Source organism: Ochotona curzoniae, unplaced genomic scaffold (assembly GCF_017591425.1).
Source record: "Ochotona curzoniae isolate NIBS_2020 unplaced genomic scaffold, NIBS_Ocur_1.0 contig_908, whole genome shotgun sequence".
In the NCBI taxonomy this organism is placed as follows: domain Eukaryota; kingdom Metazoa; phylum Chordata; class Mammalia; order Lagomorpha; family Ochotonidae; genus Ochotona; species Ochotona curzoniae.
The window spans coordinates 33,022,962-33,047,618 of NW_024466607.1; the positions used below are offsets into that span (position 1 = coordinate 33,022,962).

The 24,657-nt window shown below is 49.5% G+C and overlaps 1 protein-coding gene across 1 annotated transcript; it reads left to right on the forward strand.

Annotated features, from left to right (window-relative positions):
* The first annotated feature begins 22,564 nt into the window (after positions 1-22,564).
* GPR27 (G protein-coupled receptor 27) lies at positions 22,565-23,811 on the forward strand. Its single transcript, XM_040995069.1, has one exon. The coding sequence runs from the start codon at positions 22,565-22,567 to the stop codon at positions 23,690-23,692; it is 1,128 nt and encodes a 375-aa protein (XP_040851003.1). The 3' UTR covers positions 23,693-23,811.
* The last annotated feature ends 846 nt before the right edge of the window (positions 23,812-24,657 follow it).

The following is a 24,657-nucleotide window of genomic DNA, read 5'->3' on the forward strand; positions in this document are numbered from 1 at the left end:
GTGGAGTTCAGCTTCTCACATCTTGAAATCCTAACCTTGGCCAGGGACTGGCACTTAGCTTCGCTTGTGGAAGTTTCTGCATTTCTGAGTACTTGGGTTTGACTCTGAGCACTGGGCCTCCCTACCGTTTCTTGTAAACATGACCTTGGGAAGCTTATGGTGATGGCTCAAGCAACTGGGTTCCTTCCCCACAGTGGAGATCTGTATTGCACTCCTGGCCCCCAGCTTCTGTCCCAGGTCAGACCTGGTACGTGCAGGCATGTAGGAAATGAACTGGTCCATGGGTGCTCTCGCTGGCAGTCTTTCTGTCTCTGTGTCTGACTATCAAACGAAAATAAACTAGTCCCCTCAGCAAGAGAAGTCAGTTAAAAATACATGTATTTTCTGGAACTGCTGCTGTGTGGATAGTAGGTGAAGCCTCTGCCTGCAGCACTGCCATCACATATGAGCGCTAGTTCAAGTTCTGGCTGCTCCACTTCCCATCCAGCGTCCTGCTAATGTGCCTGGGAAAGCAGGGAGAGATGGCCCTAGTCTTTGGATCCTTGCACCCACATGGAAGAAGTTCCTGGCTCCCAGCTCTGTACTAGCCCACTTCTAGCTGTTGTTTCCACTTAGTGAATCAGGAAATAGAAGATCTCTCTCTCTCTCTCTCTCTCTCTGTAACTGCCTTTCAAATAAAAAGAAACCTTTAAAAATTTTATCTTCAGTATCTATAAAAGGGAATGCAAAATTCATGATAAATTCATTCCAGAATTTAGAACTGGAAGCAGTCTCGCGGTGCTTCATTAAGCAGCAATCATCTGCCTCCTGCTCTTCTTGTCTTGGCTCCCAGGGTGCTCAAAATTACCATCACCGCATTGCTATTGACCATGAGGAGACATCACCATTTCCATGTTGATTTCTATTTCTGTCAAACTAAAAATAACCTACCTGCATATATGCATCTTTAACTGTCAATTTCTAGTATACAAATAAATAATTTTATGGGCTCATACAGGAAGCCAAGCAATGTGGCTAGGGGGCTCAGAGGTGACAACGGGTACAAGCGGCATCCCTCCCGTGGGAGATGGCCCTGCCTGCCCTTCAGGACCCTTCCCAGAGGGCTCAGAAGAGTAGGGGCTTGTTCATCTCCCCCCACTCTGAGGGAACGGCAGGAGGGGCTGGGCATCATCAGAGCCCAGCTGTCACTTTAGGGACCAGGACCCTGAGGCCCAGAGAAGTGAGGGGACTTACCGAGGCCACAGCTCTAGGCAGTGAGAGGCAGAACTAGGACGTGGGTGGTGTGGGGGTCCAGGCCAAGGCGCTCTCCCACTGCATGATGCACAACACGGACGGCTTGAGGTGGCTGGCCCGAGGAGGAGGAGGAGGTGACCCCAAGGCCCCTAGCAGCAAAAACAACGAAAAGGACTTGAGGCACTCATCAATAATTAAGCAATTAGCCACAACAGCTACTCCCCTCCCTCCCAGCATCCAGTCACCAAGGCAACTTGGGCAGGGTGCCTGCTGGTTGCCTAGTAACAGTGTGGTTTGCTCCCCTGACATGCTCTCGAAGCATCAAAGGATTTGAGGGCCAGGAAGAACCTTAGACAGGGCTTATGGTTCCAACACCTTTGTTTTCCAAAGGTGGAAACAGAGGCCCAGAGAAGCTGGGTAACCTGCCCGGGGTCACACAGCTGCTTGCCAGGCCCCATTCACAGTTGTTTTCTACTGGATCGGAGCTCTCTGGGAGGTTGTAGATGGAGGAGGGATGTTGGAGAAGACTATGAAAGTCAGAGTGAGTGAGCAAGCTAGAGACAGAGACCTGGAGCGCTTATAAGGTAATTAGCAAGAGCTGGTAATCCCATCAGTCCAACTTTCACTGTCGCCATGGCAACATGGGCTAGGCGGGTGCTGGTTGCCTAGGAACAAGTGGTCCTCTCTCTTCCACACACAGCCGGCTCCCTAGGAGTCACAGAACAGTGGAAGGTTTGAGTTGCGGGTGGTGGGATGCAGGGGACCCTTCTCCTTTCCACCACAAGAGAACTCAGGGTCAAGGAACAGCATGCAAGTCACACAGCTACCCTGCCGGCTGGCAACCTTCCCTGCTCCGATGTCCGGGGCAGCCCAGCAGGCAGGTGACCTGCCACTCAGTAAACTCAGAACCTCACAAAGGGCTGGTGGTCCCGGACAGGAGACACGTCCAACTCTTGTCTAACTAGTGACGATGCCACACACCTGTGCACACACCACTGGGAGGCACGGAGCACAGGAACGTAGTCCCAGGTCTGTGCAGTCAGTAAATCTGAGACAGAAGCTGCTTGTCCCTAAATCCAGCAAGCTTCTTACCCTCTTGGGGTCTCATCCAAGAACTAAGCAAACGGACCGTCTCTCCCCACCCGCACCATCATCAGGATGAAAGGGAACAAAACTGCCCACTGAGTGCTGGAGGGTCGGAACAACACAGCTCATCCTGATTCCAACACCCATCTAAGGCGGTGCAACAGAAAGTGCTGCATGCCTGCCTTGCACATACCCCAGTTCCAGGTGCCCGCGAGTCCCTGGTGAGAGCTACAGACAACACATACAAAAGACATGCCTGCCTCAGGGACCTGACATCCTAGAGGGAGCGTGTGTGTGACTATATATATATATAGCGTGTGTGTATATATATATATATATATATGCAACACATATAACATATCTTCATGTTTAACCAATAAAGTGTGTGCAGAACGGGTGCAGGGACTCATTGGCAATATGCTGTTTGTGCTGCAGGCCGCCTTCTCTAAGCCTGAGAAGTTTCCTGTTTACAGGGTGTGATGCTATAAATACGCAGGGCTGATTACGTGGGAACTCCGGTTTCCTCTCTGTTATGCTCAGAAGAAAAAGGCCACCAGAGGGCAGTCCTCTGTCCCGTTCCCCTGCCTTGATCCAGGGCCTGGGGAAGGCTTAGGCCTGGGGAAACAGACCCTGACACAAACTTGCCCAGGAAAAGCTAGGTGCTACAATTGGTGGGTCCTGGTGCAGTGGCCATTAGCATGAGGGGGAGCCTTGAAACTGCTTAGGATGGTGCAGACGTCTGCGGAGGCTGTCCTGTGGTTTGCTTTGACCAAGATCTGATCTTGGGTAAACTACAGAAGGTGCCTTGCTGGGCTCCTCCTGACTGCTCATCCAGGGCACAGAGTTCTTTCTAGAAAGCTGTATGTAGAAGGAGTTTAACCTGGGGTTTGTGCAGTGTAGCTCGTTAAGCCTCTGCTGCTTGAGACATCAGAGTACCAGTTTAAGTCCCTGCTGCTCCACTTCTGATCCAGCTTCCCTGATAATGCACCTGGGAAAGCAGCAGGAGACGGCCCAAGTGCTAGGGTCCTTGACACCGTGTGGGATGCCTGGTTGGAACCTCGGACTCCCAGCTTTGGTTGGGCCTAACCGCTGCCATGGTGTCCAGCTGGGGAGTGAACTAGTGGAGAGAGGATCTGTCTACCTCTCCTTCCCTGTCTGTTGACCTTCTTTTCAAGGGAACACACCTCTGAAAAGGAAATAAAAAAACGAAATCAGTGCTGGTCCAGAGTGGCCACTGCAAGGGAAAGGGGTAAAAGAAACCGCCTTTGCTGAGCATGTGCAATTAACAGGCAGTGGCACATGGCCACGGAAACTTCCACACATAGCACTGAGGTTTGGCTGGCTCACCCTTCTTACAGCAAGAGCCCTCCTTGTCGCCCCCTGCGGGCACCCTGTGTGGCAGGGCCTCACCTTCTTAGTGCCAGCCACATGCAGCAAGGGGAGCCACACCAACTCCTAGTGAACCTCCCAGTTTCTTATCCATGCCCTCCAGCCCTGAACCCTCAGCAGGCTCAGCCAAAGTGGCCGGCCCCACTGTGATCATGACCTCGTGTTTCCGCAGAACTGCCAAGGGAAGCCTCCAACACTTGCCTGTGGCCAGGGAGCCAGAAGCCACAGGGCTGGGCTCTCTCCCTTGCTTAAAGGCATCTGCAGGTGCTGTGTCGCTCCCTTCTGCTGCTGCAGACCCCCATGCTGGCCCCCCAGGACCCTCCCCAACAGCTCACTGGGACACGCCCATGGCCCAGTGAGACCCATGGCCCATCTCCCTCAACCCACGTGGATGGGCTCTCTTATGGACCTCCTGCCTGGCACAGATGGCACCCCAGCAGGCTTTGTGTGGGCCATGAGCTGAGTGGTAGGCAGACACTCTGGGAGAATCCGGGATGGCATCTCCCTGGATCTGGTCTTTCCTCCTCTGCCAGTTCCTCCTTTCTAAGCTGGTAGATCAGTCTCCTGCAAAGCCCTTAATCCTCTCACAGGATGCTCAAAACCCTGTGTGCCTATGTGTCTCTCAAAAGCAATCTCCAGCCTTGCATCGCAGAGCTCCCCACGTGGACCCCACCTCCCTAATGCGGTTGCAGGTGCATTTCCAAACATTGTTATTTCTGCACAGACCTCTCTCTATATATGTATATTTGAATGTAAGATATATGTAGTTGGAAGTACAAGTGTGTAAATCAGACTTGCCCTTCTCCCTGTGGGGCATCTCCCTTTCCCAACATGAGCTCTCCTGAAGATCGGCCTACGACCCCCACCCCCCACCTGCTGCAGCCATGCCCCCACACCCAGGGCTTGGCAAAGTGCCTGGCTCCCTCGTGGGAGATGCCGCTTCACTCAATCAGCAAGGATGGATGTACTCCCACTTGGTATGTGCCAAGAGATCCGGGCAAAATAAAGTTCTCCCTGAGACTCTGCTTCTGCTTTCTGTGCATCCAGATTCTCTAATCCTTCAAGAGCCCCTGCAAAGGACCAGCTCAGATCAGTAACCAAACATGCCCCAGAGAGAGACAACAAACGGAATGCAAAGCAAAGGGAATGCTGGGGTGGGGACTATGTTTAGCCTTCATTAAAAAAAAAAAAAGTCCCAATGATTTTTAGGAAAGCTGGTTTTGTGGCCCCTCTGAGAGCTCTGGTTCTAGGAGCTGTGTTGTGGCAGCATGGTATTTCATTGGCTGGAGGAGCATGGAGCCACAGAACCTCCACCTGCTGCTGGGCATGAGGCCTGTGTCCCCCATGGGCAATCCTGCAGGAAACACAGGGTGCTACTCCCGGAGTCTTAGCAAACAACAGTTGCCAATGCTCCGGGGCCAGCCAACCCTCCAGGGAGGTGCGGATGGCTCAGATGGGAAAGCAATGCTGGGCTGCCCTCACTTGGTTCTGGGTCATTTTCAAAAGAGAAGCAATTATGGATAGTAGTGCGGCAAGGGGTTTAGAGAAAAGTCTACAAGCAGGTGCCAGAGCCCCTGTGTGATTTGAGCCAAATCCATCAACCTCCTGAACTGAACAATGAGCATGCTCACACCTCTTGCTTGGTAGTGCTATCTGCACAAAGGACTTGGGCATCTGGAGAGGCCCATGAGGCCATAAGACATCACATCTAAGTGGTGTTGGCTCCCTGCTTGCTGCTGATCCTGTAAGGAACAGCCCACATCTCTTCTACTCTTGGGATGCAGGCGTTCTCCTGCGCACTCCTCAGGAACTCAGAGTTGCACAGCCTGAAACTGTCCCAGTCTGCCTAGGACCACCCTGCCTTGTTCACTAAAGTTCACAGTTCTCAGTCCCATGCAAACGGGAAAAGTGAGAGCAGGTGCGTGGGGCCCTGCCTGTGGCTCTTGGGTTTCAGCACCTAGTCCCCATTGTGGGCTGACAACTGCTGATACGATGGACACTCCTTTTCCACAGAGAATCTGCTATAGGGTCAGATAGGGCTTGGGACTTTGAGTTATAGCTCATTGATCTGTCAGGGGAATCTTTTTGCAAACCAGTATTCTGAAGAAGCGTACTGTGCTTACCAAAGTTTTATATTCACAGTGAAATAATCATATTGTCACACAAGAAATCCTGAAACAGGAAGCACAACTTACTCAGCAAAATATGAGGTCATGTGATATGTCGTGCTATAAAACAATAACACACCCCTATGCCACATTTCCCAGTATTCTACCGGACCCATGCTTCCTTTTCTTAAAAAAAAAAAAAAAAAAAAGTGATTTCTTTGAAATTTAGAGCAGCACAGAGAGGGTGAGAGAGGGCACCCACCGGTTACACTCCCCAAATGGCCATAAAAGTCAAGGGCTGGGCCAGTACAAGGAGTCCCCCAGATGGGTGGCAGGGTCCCCAGGCACACAGGCCATCTTCTACTACCATCCCAGCTGCGTTAGCACGGAAGTAGACTGGAAGTGGAGCAGACACACTTGAACCTGCGCTCCAGTACTGGACGGCAGCTGCATAGCACGCTGGTCCACCATGCCGGCCCTAGCCTGTGCTGTCTGAGGCTGTCGGGTGCATCTGCACAGTCCTCAGGCAATACTACAAGTCCTGTTTGTGTAGTGGGTCCTAAACGAATGAATACCTGCCTTGAATCCGTCAATGTTGAAAATGCTTTATCACTTCCTTTTTTCAGAAGTTGAGTGACATTTGTGAAGCCATTTTCAATTGATGGGCAGTTATCACATTGAAAACGAAGTCGTTTTTGAAATTACTTCTTTCTTCTCCCACCAAAAAAAAAAAAATATATATATATATATATTTACATAATTGCACAAAATCGCCCCAACTGCAGTTACATGAGGAAGAGGGAAGAGACAGCCAGACAGCAGCTAGGCAAAAGGAGACTCTACTCCCCGCCCCCACCTTGCATCACCGGCATCAGGAACTAACTGCACACTGCTACTGCAGAAAGAAACTGCCTCCTGCTATACCCGTCCTGTGACTTACACACTGGGTTCAGTTTCACTTCCTGCTATTTCTTCAGAGTCTGTGCTGAGAAAGTACCTTATTCCCAGAGGCGAACAATACTCTAGGTCCCTCAGAGTTTCTTCTTCTTCTTCTTTTTAATTTAAAAAATTATTTATTTAACTTGAAAGAGTTACAGAGAGAGAGAGAGATCTTCCAACTGCAGATTCATTCCTCAGACGGCTGAAATGGCCAGAGCTGAAGCTGAAATGAAGCCAGGAGCTTCATCTAGGTCTCCCAGAGGCCCAAGGACTTGAGCCATCCTCCACTGCTTTCGCAGGCTCTAAGGAGAGCTGGATTGGAAGTAGAACTGTTGGGACTTGAATTGGCACCCATATGGGATACCAGCACTGCAGGTGGCAGATTAGCTTGCTATGCCACCTTACCAGCCTGTAGGTCCCTAAGTTCCAGTGGAGGTCAGGAGGAACATGGAAGCTCTAAGATGACTTTCTACTGAGGACTTCATGTCGCAAACATTTTCCATCATTGGCAATGATCTTGACAGTAACTGAGAATGAGCTTGATGGATTTACTCCCCAGTGTTTGAAAGAACCGGTTCTGGGCCAGGTTGCGGGCTGCACGCCAGAGAAGCTGCTTCCAGTCTGCCCCATGTATGGTCGGGCCATCATCCACTGCCCTCCCAGGCACATTTACAAGAAGCTGAAGCAGAAGCAGAGAATCCAGGCCTTCAACTGGAACTGATAGGGGATGCCAGCATTGCAAGAGCAGGCTTAACACACTGTGCCGCAACACCAAATCCTCAGAATCACCCTCTGAATAATCCCAAGTTTGGGTTGCTGGCCTATCATTTTTTTTTTAACATGCCAAAAGGTCAAGTTTTCTTATCTTTTTGGACTGAAAGACTTTGTGTTACAGTAAATATCTGCATGTCAATAAAAAAGCAATACCCTATTTTTCATATTTTGCAAAAGCACAGTTAATGATGCAAATAATTTCTTATTTTTTCATGCTGAGGGAAAATCATGAATATAAACACGCTCCTTGCAGGACTTGAAATTCAGCAGCAAGAGGACCCCAACCACCCAGAAAGGCAGGACATAAATTGCAGTGCAGAAACAAGCATACTGACCCCAACATCCAGATAGAAATGGCCAACTGACTCACCCCTGGTCAAATCAAATAGCATCTTAATAAAGTTGCTGCATCACCACTATCAATCTAATTTCATTAGAAGATGTTGGAAAACGATGGTGACCTGTAAAAAGCATGTTCATTTCCTATGCCCATTAGCATTTGGCCTGGGAGTCCTCTCCTACGATTAGCAAGTGAATTTACCTCAATCCTGAGCCTGAGGGCTCTAACCTTTCAACGCAGCCCGTTAAAAAAAAATAATTTAGCACCAAACTGAAATGACATGATTGGAATTAAAAAAAAAAAAAAAGTGGAATCCCAGTGTCTGGTCAAACCTTTTATCAGAGAAAGAACTGAAACACTTCTTTTACCAAGCGAGCTGGTAAGTACACGTTGTCATGGAAACAGGACGTACTCATATCATACAAGGCATGGCATTTTTCATCTAACTAGGTGTTCACCTCCTCTAAACGGGGAGGAATTGTTGTAGCTGAAATCCATTAGAGTCCTTTCAGATCTGCATCAAAAACAATCATTTCCCTTATTTTATAGAGTGATGCACAGGCAGAGGGCCTCATTCTCATAACACAGGGAATTAAAATTACTTGCTCAAGAATCAGTGTATAAATACAGAGACGGAAAATGAAAACGAATCCCATGATACAAATCCATTGAAGCACAGGGGAATGGAGATCAGATCGTGGAGTTACTCCATCCCCCCAGGGCAGGACAGTTTTCTGGAATAGCATGAACAACTGCGTTGCCCAGGATGATGGAAGCCAGAACGGTTCTCTCCAAGTTGAGATGACTCGTTAACGGGTCTGATGTCTCCATCACTGGTAAGCTGCAAATTACGAAGATTCGGGAGACAGTGCCACATTGAGCAGGTGCTTCCCTCCCTAGTGTTGTGGAACCAAGGGCAGCAGTACTGAGGCCTCCTGCTCTGCTTAAGAGGCAGCCTCTAGTTCTCTCTGGACCAAAGCATCCGGGGGAAACATCCAGGGGAAACATCCTCATTATCCCAGAGAGGATAATTTTCCCAATTCCTTCTCCCTCCCCAAAAACAAGATGATGTCTCATGTTTTCCACTTTGAGAATTCTGAAGTTACTGTGAATCCCTTGTCCAGGCACTCAATAATACAAAGAAAAGCACTAACCCTTAGAGGATATACAAAGGGCCTTTCAAGCTGAGTGATAAGAAAATGGGATGAGGCACTGTGGTGCAGGAAATGGACCATCCCTCAGCCTCCACTGGAGTGCCTGGTTCGAGTCCCAGCTACCCTACACTTTGGATGCAGTTTCCACCCGCGTGGGAGACCTGAAGGAAGTTCCCGGCTCCTGCTTTGGTTTGGGCTTAGCCCTGCTTGCTTGTTGTGGGCCCTGGAGGAATGAGCCAGTGAGTGGAAAAATCTGTCTCTTTCTCTCCTTCTCACACAATTCATCAGGTAAACAAGCCTGGAACCAACGCACAGAAATTCGGACAATACCAAGCCATCACTGCATGGCTGTTAGAATGACAACCCCGCAGTGATGACATCAAACGCTGGGGAGGCTGTGTGGAGCAAGAGGGACTCTCTCTCACTGCTCTGGGGCTCCGACACCGCACAGCCACACTGTGAGCTGATTACAAAACCAAACATATTTCATCTATGTGGTCGAATAATCCCACTCTTTGGTATCTACCCAAATGAGCTGAAAATGTATGCCTTCACAATACATAAACACCCCCCAACACACACACACACACACACACACACACACACCCCGCCAGCAGCCATCTTCCTAACTGCCATGAGCGGCAAGGAGCCAACCGCCCTAAGCAGCTGGATGGACGAGCAGAAACTGTGCTACATCCAGACAATGCGCTATTGTTTACGACCAAGAGTAAATAAGACATCATGCCAGGAAAAGGCAGGGAGGAAATGCAAAAACATATCCCCAAGTAAAAAAAAAAAAGTTGATCTGGGAAGGCTGCTTATCCCACGGTTGCAGCAGTAATATCTTCTGGAAGAGGTATCACTGTGGAGAAAGTTGAAGGACCCCTGGTGGTGTGGCATGGGGTGGCATGGGATGGCACGGGAGTGGAGGGAGAGGGAAGGCAGGGAAAGAATGGGACAGACACCAGAGCGCTGTGAGGCAGTAGAGTTAACTCTTCCTCATCTGCATCATTTTATTTTTGTCAAAACCCATAGCAGGTATGAAGTCAAGCTTGTTGATTACGGAGAACGTACGTCTCTGGCAGGCAGTGTTGAGAACAGAGAAAGCTGTGCACTCATGGGGGTGGCAAGGTATGGGAAATTCCTTCCCTTTCACTCAGGCTTACCAGGAACCTAAAACTGCTCTAAAACTTGCAGGCTCTTAAAGACAACTACCAACAATGACAACAGCTTCCGATCTGGGAGTGCCTGACTTGGTTTACCCTCTGGGAATCTCAGCTGCTCCACCCGTCAACCTTAGGAGGTGGGATGATCTTCACCTGCACTGTAGCACTGAGGGCTCTCAGCAGTTAAAGGCTATCCCCACCATCACACACTGCAGGCACAGGACAAGCAAGCCCAAGGCTGCCTGCTGCCACACCTGGACCTCCCGGAGGTTTGCACAGTGTCCCTGCTGCACACCTGTGCCTCAGGCTCCCGCTGAAGACAGGTTCACCTTCCCGAAGGCATCTCTGTAACATCCAAAACATGAAGTGTGTCTTTGACTTAGGAGGATGCATTTATGTGATGTCTTTGAATGTTAGAGTGCCATCAGGGAGGACATTTGCATATCTGGTATGCAACGTATACGGACAGACATTCGATATGGGGTATAGAACCTGGCAAGTGTCACTCCGTAGGGTGCTGTCTAGCATTTGCCACAAACTTAGCTGAATCATCTGCTTTGGGACAAGGACTGTTGAAGTATCACAAACCCATACAGCCAAGAATTTCAATGAACTCCCAGTGCTCACACACACACACATGCCAAAAATCACAAGGCAGACATAATTAAATTGCCCACAGGTAGGACAAGAAGACACATGGCATATAAGACGGTAGAAGACTGTGTGTGGAAACCCATACAAGCAAGAAGAAAAATAGGAGGCCAATCTCTTTAAGGCGTTGAAAGAAAAAATAAGTCCATCTCTATACCTGATGAAATATCTTTCAAAAACACTAAAGGAGAAATTTCTGTCGGAAGCATGCAGTAAATGTTCTTTTCCAATTCCTCCCACTGAATGCAGTGAAAAGCTTGGCCGTTACACGCAAAGCAAACTAAGATGACTTGGACAGGCAGCAAGCAGGTGCCACAACACCAAGGGACCTCAGCACCCAAGGACTGACACCGTGCAGAGTTCCTTGGGTTTTCTTTTTGCTTCACATCATCCAGACTTGGAGCTGGAGATGTTCATCAGACATGCCAGTGAAACCGTTTTAAATACATGCTTCTTCTAGCCAAAGGAGCAACCAAGGAAGACGGAAAACAGAATAAAACTGTGACCCTACTTTCCCCTCATACGAAAGTAAAATGAGCTATGTACTGATACCAGAAGAGAAAGACTTCAGGATGTCACAGCTGGAAGCACAGCATTCCCCTTGGCAATGGATCAAACAGACTACAGGACAAAGACTTACACACACACACTCTATCTCTCTCAATCTCTATAATCTGAGGTTTAAAAACAATATTAGAAGTCACATTGTAGGCGTGTATTTGCTAAGCAACTAAGCATCTGCTTGGAATACCTGATTCCATTTTAGAGTGCCTGGTGTGAGTCCAGGCGCCTCTGCTTCTGATCCAGCTTCCTGCTAACGTGCACACTGGAGGCAGCACGTAACGGCCTGAGTCCTCTGTCCCCCATGGAGGAGACTGCAGCTGAGCGTCACGCTCCTGGCTCTGGCCCAGCCCTGCCCTGGTGCTTGCGGACATGTGGGGGACGCACCAGATGGAAGACACCTTCGTCTGTATGTCTCTCTGTCTTCCAAGTCAATGGGGAAAAAAATGAGAAAGAAGGAAGTTAACATGAATCCTTACTGCGCTTGACTTCATGAGTCTACCCTATGATCAAATAAAATTTTTTAAATAAAAAAATGAGTGAAAAAAATATACTGTGTGACTTCTAAAGAAAGCCAAAGAAGCTTTATTAGTATCACACTAAGTAAGCTTCAGAGTGAAGCATACTAGCAGGACTCAAGAAAATCAATTAATGGGCCCGGCGGCAATTAATGACCTAGAGGCTAACGTCCTCGCCTTGAATGCATCAGGATCCCATATGGGCGACGGTTCTAGTCCCAGCAGCTCCACTTCCCATCCAGCTCCCTACCTGTGGCCTGGGAAAGCAGTTGAGGATGGCCCAAAGCCTTGGGACCCTGCACCCATGTGGGAGACCCAGAAGTTGTTCCTGGATCCTGGCTTCGGATTAGCTCAGCTCCAGCCGTTGCGGCTGCTTGGGGAGTGAGCCATCGGACGGAAGATCTTCCTCTCTGTCTCTCCTGCTCTCTGTATATCTGCCTTTCCAACAAAAATAAATAAATCTTTTTAAAAAAGAAGGTCAATTAATAAGAGTTCATTCACCAGAGAACATGATTCTAAAAATTCTGCCTCCTAATACCAGAGCTTCAACACATATGAAACAGAAGCTGTCAGCACTACAAGAAAAAAATCATGCTAATATGGAATATCATCAGATATTTCAATATGCCTCCCCCAATTATTAAGAACACAAGTGGATGGAAAAACAATTAGAATATAAAACAATTCTGACATCACTATTCACCAACTTGATCTGACTGACACTTGTAAAACATTTTCCTAACAACCATATATATTCTTTTCAGGTACACATGGACGGTTTACCACACTGGACCATATTCTGAGCCATAAAATAACTCTCAGTAAATTTAACACAATTCAAGTCACATAAATATTCTCCTACTTACAATGGAATTCAATAACAAATTGTTAACTGCAAGCTCTCTGCAAATCTCCAAGTACATATAGGCCAAAGAACATAATTATATGTAACCCAAGGATTAAAAAAGAAACTCAGAAAGTATTCCAAAAGGAATGTTTCAATTTTTGTGGGGTAGATACTGCTAAAATAGGTCTTACAGGGAAGTTTACAGCACAAATGCCTGAATGAAGACCTCAAGTCAATGAACTCAGCTTCCAGGTTAAGAAACAACAACACAACAAAACAAAAACAAACTGGGCTCAGATTAATAGAAAAGAGGAAAAAACTAAAGAGCCGAAATGAAAAGCTAAAACAGAAAACTAAAAAACAGCAGATAAAAAGTAATGAAATAAAAACAGGTTCCCTTGAGATTAGAAAAATGATAAACTTATCATTAGACTGTTCAGGAAAGAAATGAGAACTACCAATTCTGTGTGAACTCTTCGGGACATTGGAGAGAGAGTAACTCCCAGCTCATTCTATAGGCAAGCCTTCTCCTGAAACAAAAATTCAACCAATTTTAAGAAAAGAAAATTGGATATCATTGGTCCTCCTGAACACAAACACAAAAATTCTAAACAAAATTGAAGCAGGAAGAATATCAGACTACGGCAAAGGGAACATCCTTCATGTCCAAGTCGTGTTGATCTTCAAAATTCAAAGTTCAACACATCAAACTCGGTGGAGGCATTCATGATTTAACATAAAGCAAATCTCAAAGATGCTCCTCACAGATGCAGGCAAAGTATTTGTCGCCATCCACTCCTGACTGTCAAGAAGCAGAGAACTGTTTGTGAAACAGAATTAGGAAGGAACCTCATCGGGCAAAGGGCTTACAGGAGTCCAACGTAATATCACATTTTGTGGTGAGAAGCTTTGCCTTTCCCCGGGGGGAGGGCCCCCAGTCTACCCTGATCAATTCCATTTGCTCTTACGATGGAGATCCTGGCCAGCTGAAGGAGGTAAGGTGCAGCAGAGTACTCAGATTTGGAAAAGATGCCAACATGGTCGCCCAAGTAGGAAAGCTGAAGTGACTGAGCTTAACCTATCATAAACTTTAAGATACAAGCTCAACATGCAAAAATCTAATGTATGATATATGTCAGAAATAAAAGAAGTTAAATTAAAAAACACAATGTTTAAAGTACATACACAATGCTAATGACTTAGAACTAATGAATCAATTAGAACAGATTTGACTTATTATAAAATCACAACAATCAATACAATGAGGCATAAGATACATAAACATACAAATTGAACAGAGTCCCTAAATGGGCCCACTTGTATAAGAAAAATTGCTCACTGAGAAACATGCAACAGAAATTCAATGAATGATAAACTTTTCATCAAAGGATATCCAACTGGAATTCCATATATTAAAAAAAATCCCACCCAAAATAAAAACTTTTCCATTCATACCTTAAACTAATTTTAAGAATTAATTAAATATGGGACATAAAATGAGATGTATAACGTTAAATAATAAAACTTGTGGAAGAAAATACTAAAGTCAATCTTTGTGACGCTACTTTAGCCAAGGATTGAATCCCTAGATATGACACCCAAAAGCACATCATCCAAAATAATCCAAATTGATAAACTGGACTTAAAATCTTCCACTCCTCAGAAGACACCGTTTTAAAAACAGAAAGACGTGGAACTGGTGTTGTGGCACAGCACGTGAAGCTACCACCTGCAATGAGTCCCAAATGGGCAAGAGTTAGAAACCTGTACCTTCTGCTTCCCATCCAATCCCTGCAACTGTGCCTGGGAATGCAGCGCAAGCTGTCCCAAGTGCCTGGTTCTCTGCACCCACAACGCACCATTCCTGGCTTCTGCCTGGTCCAGTCCTGCTGGCACATGAAGCCATTTGGAGAGTAAATCAGTGGATGAAAGAGCTCTCTCTCTCTCTCTCTCATCCTCTCTCTCTCTATCTTTATAGCTCTGCCTTCTGAATATATAAATAAGACTTAAAAATGCTTTATACCAGAGAATCTGAAAATCACATATCTGAAGAATTATTATTTCTAGAATACATAAGGAACTCTCAAAAGTCAATAATAAGAAAGCAAATTCTCCATTGAAAAAGCATGGGCATAAAACTGAACAGACTCCTCAGCGAAGACGACGTATGGATTACCAATAAACACATGGAAAAACACTCGGTTTCTTCAGTCCTTAATTCTCACAAAGTAACATTTCTATTCCCAGCCAAAGTATCAATCGAATCTGCAGAGAGAAATCAGGGCATTTTCATACACATAGAGTGTTAAAATATCTGCCTCCAAAGTACTTTCCTCAGGAAGCTACTGATACATGTTTGGCACTTGCAAGTGGAAGGAAAAAACCAATTAGCAAAAAAGGAGATGGGTAGCAGGGAACGGGGTTCTGATGGGGAGTGGAGAAGCAGACTTTGTTTTGGGGGTTGGGGGCGTGTAGAAATCTGTCCAAACTAAGCCAAAGCTAAGTGCAATGGAGGAAGGGTGGCTGCCGGGGCTGGAAGGTTTTGCTCTCGAACCCAAAGATTTGTAATGCTGAAATCAGACCTCAGCAAGCCCACCTGGAAGACAAAAGAGAAACCATCTTTTACAGAACTTGTTTCATCACATAAAACTATCTACATTTTTGTTTCTGCAGATGCCCCCTCAACAACTGTTGTAATTCTGGCCAAGGAAGGAATCTCTTAACTCATCTACATCAAAAGCAAAGCTTGGTGGCGAGGGCTGGGGCGGGGGAGAGCAAGCGATAGGAAGAACTAGTGTGAGAAAGACGTAAAAATGTCGAGACGGGAAAAAGGCACTTCAGAGAAGCTTTTTTATATATGAGAAAGCCACTGAATGACACAGCAGTAGGTACCTCCTCCGATGAGCCTCTAATCCCATAATACACCCCAAAAATCGTACAAAGCATATCCTCTGAGATTCCGTCAAACAGAAAGCAACCACAATCAAACGCACCCTTGGAGTTTGATAAGAGAGGCAGGAACAGCGCCGACCTGTGAGGCTCACACCGTTATCCCTCACGCAGGAGAATGAATAAGAAACAGGTTTGACCCTGTCAAAAATGTAACGTAACCACTAGAGGGAGTTAAATCGGCTGTTAAACATGATGGAAAAGAGAGAAGCCAGATAAAGGCAGTCTTCTCTGCCTCCCTTGGAGCCACAGATATTAACAAAAAAAGTTATAGAAATGTCGATAAGTACATTTTAAACGCTCATAGCACACAGGCGTAGATTCCCTGTTTGTTTCTTTTCAATATTGGAAGTGTTCATTTTCAGGCGATTAAAATACTGCTGACAGCATAATGGGTTTCTTGGTTCTGTACTCACAGATACAACCTTCTCTTTAATATTTACATCCCACTGACAGGTTTTCCTTCACGTCTGCATTTGCTGACACAGCCCCTGAATGCAATTCAGGCTTTGGGGTCAGAAGAGCAACTTTCACTCGGCCAGTGGTGGTTGTGTAGACGTGTAATTAACTGCCCTAAAGCTCCCAGCTTCCATATCTGGAAAGCAAGGCTACAAAGTTCTGTAGGAGTCAGCCCTCTGGGCAACTGGGCCTAACATACTATTCCTATTCTAGGGGAACCACGCTAATTCAATGCTATTGACTGATAATCAGAATCTCTTGCTTTCTCCATTCCAATTCACCACAGCATCAAAGTCCTAACGCACGTAAATGTTGAAGCCCACCAAAGGGACCACTTTTGCACACCTGAGCATAAGGCAAGGCGTGTGCTGGCCAGCCCCCTGGAAGGGCGCGATCAACACACGTGACACACCCACATCCACTCAGTGACAACCGGGATTCTACCTTGTTTGCTAAGCTTTCCAATAAAGACACTTCTGAAGGCTACGGGGCGACCTCTCATGAATACAAACTCTTATTTTGCAATTCTGCATTTTCCAATGGCATTCAGGGTTCAGTAGCTCTCCCCGCTATCTAATTTTTTGGAAACATATTCATATCCTCCCAAAGCAAGCCCCCTACTCATTAGCACTACGCTCAACCTGCAATGAATTGCTCATCTTTCTGCCCATGACGAGCCTGTCTGAGCATTGCCCACCCAAGGACGCATTAGGCATGTGGTCTTTCCAGTTTGGCTTCTCCCATAGCTCATCGAGGCTGCAGCCTCATGCATGCATGCCCCACTCTTGATTAGACCGAGTACCACTCCACTGCGCGGGCAGAGGACATCGGGCGTATCTGGGCACTCACTGGTGGACATCTGCACACAGGAATCATGATGCTGTGACCATCGGTGCATGGGCTGGTGTGAGCACATGCTTCCTGTCTCCTGGGTACAAACCCATGGGTGGCACTCCTGAGTTACAAGCCAGCTCTAAGCTTTATGTTTCTTTGAGGAACACCGAGATTTGCTTTTTCTAAAACAGCTGTATTCCTTTCACATTCCCGCCAGCACTGTGTGAGGTTCCAATTTCTCCACACTGGTGTCTGCTTTTTATACAATAGCGACCCTAGCAGCTGCTCCAGGGTCTCAGATGCTTTTGTTTTGCATTGTTTCCTCCTGACTGATGACGTCAAGCATCCTTCCATGTGTATCCGGGGAAAGGCCTGATGAAACCCTTTGCCCATTTAAAAACTGAGTACTGAGTTATCAAAGTTCCTTATATGAGATGCTTGGCCCTCAACAGATACATGACTTGAAAACATTTATTTCCATCTTGTAGGTTGTCTTTTACTTTTCTTGATGGAGTTTGCTGAAGCACACACTTGAAAAATTTTAAGGAAATCCCTGTTCACTTTTATCATCTTCCTTTTGTGTCACATCTAGGAAACCAGTGTGTACTCTACAGATATTAACATTTATTCTTGTGTTTTCGTGTGTGTGTGTGTGTGTACAGTCTCAGCTTTTACTTTTAGGTCTGTCATCCACTTTGAGTAATTTTATTATTCATGCCATAAAGTAGGGGGGTCCAAATCCCTTCTTCCACAAATGGAGAAAAGCAAGTGTTAGAAACAATCATGAAATTAGTTTGTTCATATGAAATCTGACAAAATGCCAGGTGTACACACTACAAGTGACAGATTATTCAGTCAACAAATACAGGCAGGAGATCACTCTTCCTCCTCCGTCTTTCCCTTGACCTCCTGACAGCAGAGCAGAAAGCAGGTGCAAAGGAACCTCAAGGCGTCAGCCTTCCCAAACACCTCAAGTTTGGAACCACAGAAAGCCCAGGCAACTGACCATATCACCATAAGACTAAGCAAGAACTGGATTTTCATCCTGGTCTAGAGTGGAGAGGTACTTCCTGGAGAGGAAGGGAGAAGAGGCTCTTCTCAAAGAGGCACAGGCCGAGTTGCATGCACACGGGGTATCTCACACACGGTGGAGAAGAACAGCAGTGAGTGCCTCAAATACCACAAGCACCTTCCGCCCAGATCCCACAAGTGCAGCCTGATAAACCAGCACAGCTGATAAGGACAGGAACGACATAGGAACTAGTGACCAAGCATCAGATGGGACACCCCGTCCCCTACCCATCTTCACTGTCCCGAATGAACATTTACTGTACAACGGATGTGTGTAGATATTTGCCTGGAATCACAATAGATCCAAAAACAGCCCACAGGGAGCAATGACAAAACCCAGGAAGGATGAAGGTTGCATCTTTTTTCCCTACCAACAAAGGCAGAGTGGCAACTTAGCGGCGGAAGCTGGGTTTCTGGGACGCCAGCGTGCTTCCTGCATTCTTGATTCCAGACTCACATTCAGACTTGCCAAACAATGGTTATTTTGTACTATGTGCAAAGCATCTGGCCAAGCCAAGCCGGGATGGGGAATATAAAATCAATCAAGGCATAGATAGCCAAGGCATTTGCAGTATAGTTAGAGCAACTCTGAATAATCAGTGTTGCTATTTATTCCATATCACCTGTGCGCACACCTTGTCGGAGTCTTTCTCACAACACATATCTGAAATTCAGAGGTTCAGAATAGGGAAGGAATTGGTTCAAGGATGCCTAGCCAGTATCCATGGGACATGGTTATGATGCAGGGTCTACCTAACTCCAAAGCTTATTTTAAGTGTTGAAGTCACAAGTTCTTCCCTGGAACACACCAAGCTGTGTGTTGCCCGTCTGATAATAACACATCCATGGGACTTGCACTTTGACCCATTTTTTTCCCCCCTTAAGATCTGGGATGAAATCAAACCAAAACAATTTTCTATAACCTTGCGTTTAGTGGGCCCACTGCAGATGAATAGCCAGAATTTCAGGCCTGGACAGCAGGCATTGGTCAAATGCTCGAAGGATCAGAGAATCCACAGCCCTGGCCGCACCTGTGAACCAACTCAGAACAGTCAGGATATCAGATTCCTTTCACACTGTCTGTGCACGCAACGCATCCAAGTAACGCAAAGTGAGTCTGAAGGAAAAAAAAACTTAACTTCTCTAGCCATGCGCGAAAGGAAGAATGTGCTTATAAACAAAACGGAAAATTTTCTTATAGGGGAAAATCTTAATGACAGCAGGCACTCAACTTGGCGCCTAGGAAAGTATTTAAAATTCTTGCCTGAAGCATCTTAGAACTAAGTTGACTCTGGCCAATGAAATGCTAATGGTTTTTCCTTAAGCATTAATCTCCCAAACAAATGTGGAGAATGAAGAAGCAGGCACATAAATGCTTCATGAAAAGCATGATTTATAAATCTTTCTACTGCTGCTTCTGCTCTGTGAACGCGGGCAAATGACTATGCCAAATCGCAAATCCCAAAGAGAAGTATACTGAGTCATAGAAAACACAGAGACAATTAAAGTACAAGAGACTAACATCTCTTTCTCTGTGATTCTTTGTGAAGAATAAATCTCTCCCACTTGGGAGTTCAAAATCATTTCACTTCCATTTTCGCATCTGTAAGTTCAGCCGCAGGGCCCAGACATCACTTTATCCAAGAGCCAATTTTATCAGTGGAGACTCCAAGGGTCTCATTGAAGGTCTTATTCTCATCAGAACAACTAATACTAAGGCTTGAGCAGCTAGGTGGGAAAGGTGGCAGCCTGGGAGGGGAGGACCCAGAACCTCCTTCCCCTTGAGCCCTTTCAGAGCCTCTGTGTTACGTGTCAGTATTGCGTGACACAGTTTCTAAACCCTGTCTCTCCTTTAGGAGGGCTCTGGAAACTCCAGGGCCGTCTTTGCAGTTGGGTTGGAGTCGCAGTGGCTGCAGTGTTGGGAGTGGGCTCTCTGCCTTATCACCTTATGTCTCACACTTCTCTGAGGTCGGAGCCTGAAGCAATGAACCCCTCCACTGCCAAGCCCAGGACAGTAGGAACCACAGGTGGCCATCCCAACGATGCTCTTGAGTAACACTTGCCAAGGTGGGGGCTGGGGAGGGGGGATACTGTGCTGTGCACACAGCAGATGCTCTATTAACACTTTCATTAACCAGAGTTCATGTTCCCGGAGTTATGAGCCGTAGTTCTACAGCTATGTGTCTGGCTTTTGATCAAGAAACCACATTCCACTCTATCTTGCTTGCTCAGAAAGCTAAGATGCAGCTCTGCAGGGGGAGAGAGGGGATCCTACTTGGAGAGCAGAAACACTAATGGGCTATCTTCTTATTCTTGCTGCCTGGAACGCAGAAGCCGTAGCTGGCGCATCTGCAACCTCTGGTGCTCATGAAAGAAGGGCAAAAGACTTTCAGCGTCTCAGTCCTTGAGCAAATAAATCATTGCCAGCCATGCCAGGACCACGGATCTCTAGACTTCTTGCTTCGCAAGGAAACTCAATCGGTGCACGTGCAGTTCCTCACCAAAACCTCCTCTGAAATCTGTTTCTCCTTGCTGCAGTGCACATGTGCAAATCAGCTTGGTCCGTCTTTTGGTCCCTGGGCACTTAGGGGTTCTAAACCAGATGTTCATTTGCTGTCGCTCAGATGTCTGTGACAATGGCCACACTGTCCTTAAAAACCTCACTACTTCTGTGGGGTCTGCAGTCCAGCAATCATGTCACCCAGGAGCACCTCAGAAACACAGAGGCTCAAGTCCATCCACCCCAGACCCACTACATTGGACTTGACATTCTGTGGCTTCTGTCACAACATCTGAGGCTCCGGTCTAGACTTCAGACCTTGCTCTTGTCAATCTCTCTTAAACACCACTGCTCCGACAGTCTTCCGGAAGCACGGCTCCAACCCCAGCATCTTCCCCCTTCAGAATCTCCAGGGGCTGTTGAAATGCCCTCGGTGATCCTGCCTTGTCCTGGAAACACCCATCCAGGCTCCTGCCATGCCTGGAAAACACAGGCTATGAAGAGGAGTCCCTGGGAAGCAAGGCAGTCCTTGGTCCTGGCTGCTCCAGGCCCTTGTATTCCCGCCGGGCACACAGGGGCACACATAAACCAGACCCGGCCCTTTTGCCTTTCAGGAGTGAAGACATGAGATAAAAACAAACTTAAGCGAATCACCAATGACAGCTGCCCAGAAGGAAAGGCACAGGGCATAAGGATACAGAAGAGGCTATGTGACAGGCTGGCGCTGAAGACAGCAAGTCTGGCATGAAGGAGGGACAGAGGCAAGAGATTTTGGTGCGTCGGAGGGGAACAGCAGGGACCCAGCAAACAGACACCTCCAGGAGGAAGGGGGCATAGAGTCTACGTTCCAAGTCCCTTTTGAAAAAATGCTGAAGGGTCCTCTCTCACCTCCCATCCACCCCCTTCCCCCACACAGGTCTCCACAGGGTCACCGAGGTGCAGTGGCGCACAGAGCACTGCCCCGGAACAGAAGACCAAGCGGAATGTAATCTCGGCTCCATCACTTCCCGGGCTGCCCGTCAATTCCCTTGATCCCCAAGCCCAGGGCTTCCTCGGGTGCAGAGCGGGAGAGAGAGCAGAACCAACTTTGTAGATGCTGTGGAGGGGAGGGGCGACGCTGGCTGGCTAGGTTCCCCGCACGCCGCCACCCTCAGCTGTGCCCTCCCCACCCCCCCACCTCCCCCAGGAGTAGAGAGCTTTTGTGATCAGGGTGATTATGACCATAGCTAATTACTATCAGCTTCTGTGGGCAGAAGGCTCAGCCCACACATCGCAGTCCCCTCCCAAGAGGCCTCCCGACCCTACCAGCCCAAGCGACCTCCCCCGCACATTGCCACCGTGACCCCAGCGCGGGCGCAGGACGTCGCCGCCGCCGCAGCCGCCGCCGGACCCCCGGTTACCTGGGGCCAAACGCGACCGGTCGCCGCCACCTGCGTCCTGGGCCCTGCCTCCCTCCCGGCCGCCTCCGGCCCCGCAGCAGCCGCGGCGGCGCCCCCAAGCCCAGCCGGGCCCGGGCGACGCGGGAAGCCTCGGCGGGGCTGGCGGCGGCGGCGGCCACGCTGCGCGCTCCGGCGGAGGGGAGGGGGCTCCGCGGCGGCGGCGGCGGGCCCGGCGGGGGGCAGAGCCAAGAGGCGCGGCGGCGACGGCGGTAGCGGCGTTGGAGGAGGAGAAGGAGGATGCGGGGTGCTGCGGGCGGCGGCGCGGCCCTGTCCGCGGTGCCTGGGGCTCAGGGAGTGGCCGTCGCCTCCTGTGCGCACCATTCCTGATATGGCGGCGGTGGCGCGGTTGGGGCTGCGGGAGCCGGGGAGGAGCCGGCCGGGAGCCGGGTGAGCCCCGCCGGCCCGGGAGCTCGCCCAGGGCCCGCGCGGCGGTGGCGGCGGTAGCGGCGCCGGAGCGCGGGCCGGGCGGCCAGAGAGAGAGAGAAAGAGAGAGAGGCGAGGCCGGGGTTTTGCCCCAGGGCGGAGCGCACGCCGGGAAAGGCCGCGATGGCGAACGCGAGCGAACCGAGCGGCGGTGGCGGCGAGGCGGCCGCGCTGGGCCTCAAGCTGGCCACGCTCAGCCTGCTGCTGTGCGTGAGCCTGGCGGGCAACGTGCTGTTCGCGCTGCTCATCGTGCGGGAGCGCAGCCTGCACCGCGCCCCGTACTACCTGCTGCTCGACCTGTGCCTGGCCGACGGGCTGCGCGCGCTCGCCTGCCTCCCGGCAGTCATGCTGGCTGCGCGCCGGGCCGCGGCCGCCGCGGGGGCGCCGCCGGGCGCGCTGGGCTGCAAGCTGCTCGCCTTCCTGGCCGCGCTCTTCTGCTTCCACGCCGCCTTCCTGCTGCTCGGCGTGGGCGTCACCCGCTACCTGGCCATAGCGCACCACCGCTTCTACGCTGAGCGCCTGGCCGGCTGGCCGTGCGCCGCCATGCTGGTGTGCGCCGCCTGGGCGCTGGCACTGGCCGCGGCCTTCCCGCCCGTGCTGGACGGCGGCGGCGGCGACGACGAGGACGCGCCGTGCGCCCTGGAGCAGCGGCCCGACGGCGCCCCCGGCGCGCTCGGCTTCCTCCTGCTGCTGGCCGTGGTGGTGGGCGCCACACACCTCGTCTACCTCCGCCTGCTCTTCTTCATCCACGATCGCCGCAAGATGAGGCCGGCGCGCCTCGTACCCGCCGTCAGCCACGACTGGACCTTCCACGGGCCCGGTGCCACCGGCCAGGCGGCCGCCAACTGGACGGCGGGCTTTGGCCGTGGACCTACGCCACCCGCGCTCGTGGGCATCCGGGCGGCGGGGCCTGGCCGCGGCGCGCGCCGCCTGCTCGTGCTGGAGGAGTTCAAGACGGAGAAGAGGCTGTGCAGGATGTTCTACGCCGTCACTCTGCTCTTCCTGCTGCTCTGGGGCCCCTACGTCGTGGCCAGCTACCTGCGGGTCCTGGTGCGGCCCGGCGCCGTGCCCCAGGCCTACCTGACGGCCTCAGTGTGGCTCACCTTCGCGCAGGCCGGCATCAACCCCGTCGTGTGCTTCCTGTTCAACCGGGAGCTCAGGGACTGCTTCCGCGCCCAGTTCCCCTGCTGCCAGAGCCCCCAGGCGGCGCAGGCCACCCTTCCTTGCGACTTGAAAGGCATTGGGCTGTGAGGGCTCCCCGGGCACCTGCGCATCCGCAGCTCCGCCAACCTCTTGGGCCTGGACAACGCTTCCGTCCCGGTTTTCCGTTTCGAAGCTGCCTTCCAGATGACTCTCAAAGTGAACAAACACCTGGGTTGTACAGACCTGTGGTCTTTTTGGGGGTGGGTGGGTTGAGAATGGCGGGGAGGCGGGGTTGGGGGTTAAGAGGGCAGGTTCCACGTGCCAGGCTCGCCCCAGCTCTGGCCCCTTCCTGCGAAGGACGCTTTCCCGCTTTCTGAGCGGCAGTAGGCTCCGCCTTCTTGTCCTGGTTCTTGGCATCTTCTATTCCACGCGAGGTTGCTTTCCTCCTTTAAGTACAGGCTGCACTCATTTGGTTCTTGAACCATTTCTTAAACGATCATGGCCAGTTTCCGGCGGAAGCTGTCTGTATGGTGACCTCCAAGTGACACTTTTTTTTTTTTTTTTGCAAAGGAGAAGAGGAGCCTGGGGAAGGATTGGCTGCACATGTCCCATTTCTTGGGACTCTTCTTGGGAAGGAAGCAGGTGATGGGGGGTGGGGTGGGAAGTTTTCTGACCTGCCATTGGTGGGTGTGGCCTGCGTGGCAGGGCTGCGGGGAGGAGGGGGGACCTTTTGGGTTCTGGCCAAGTGCTGGACACCTGTAGTTTATGTTGCTGTGGCTTTGGATGAGCAGACAAGGGAGTTAGTGGGAAAGGCCGTCTTTTTTTTTTTTTTTTTTAAAAAAAAAAAGGGAATAAGTGACAAGGACCATTTTTGGTTCTTTTCTTTCTACTGCTGAAAACCCACTGGGCAACTGCTCTCTCTGTATTATATCCATCTCGAATGGCAGCATTTCTGTCCCATTGTGGCTTCTAAAAGAGTAACAAGTGTCTTGGTTAGTGGTGGTGTGGGGGTAAATATAACACTGCATGTGGCTGTGTGTGCCTGGTGGTCGGGTCTTGGACGGGGGAGGGCG

Coding starts and splice junctions, on each gene's coding strand:
- GPR27 (XM_040995069.1), top strand. CDS start 22,565: ATGGCGAACGCGAGCGAACCGAGCGGCGGTGGCGGCGAGGCGGCCGCG.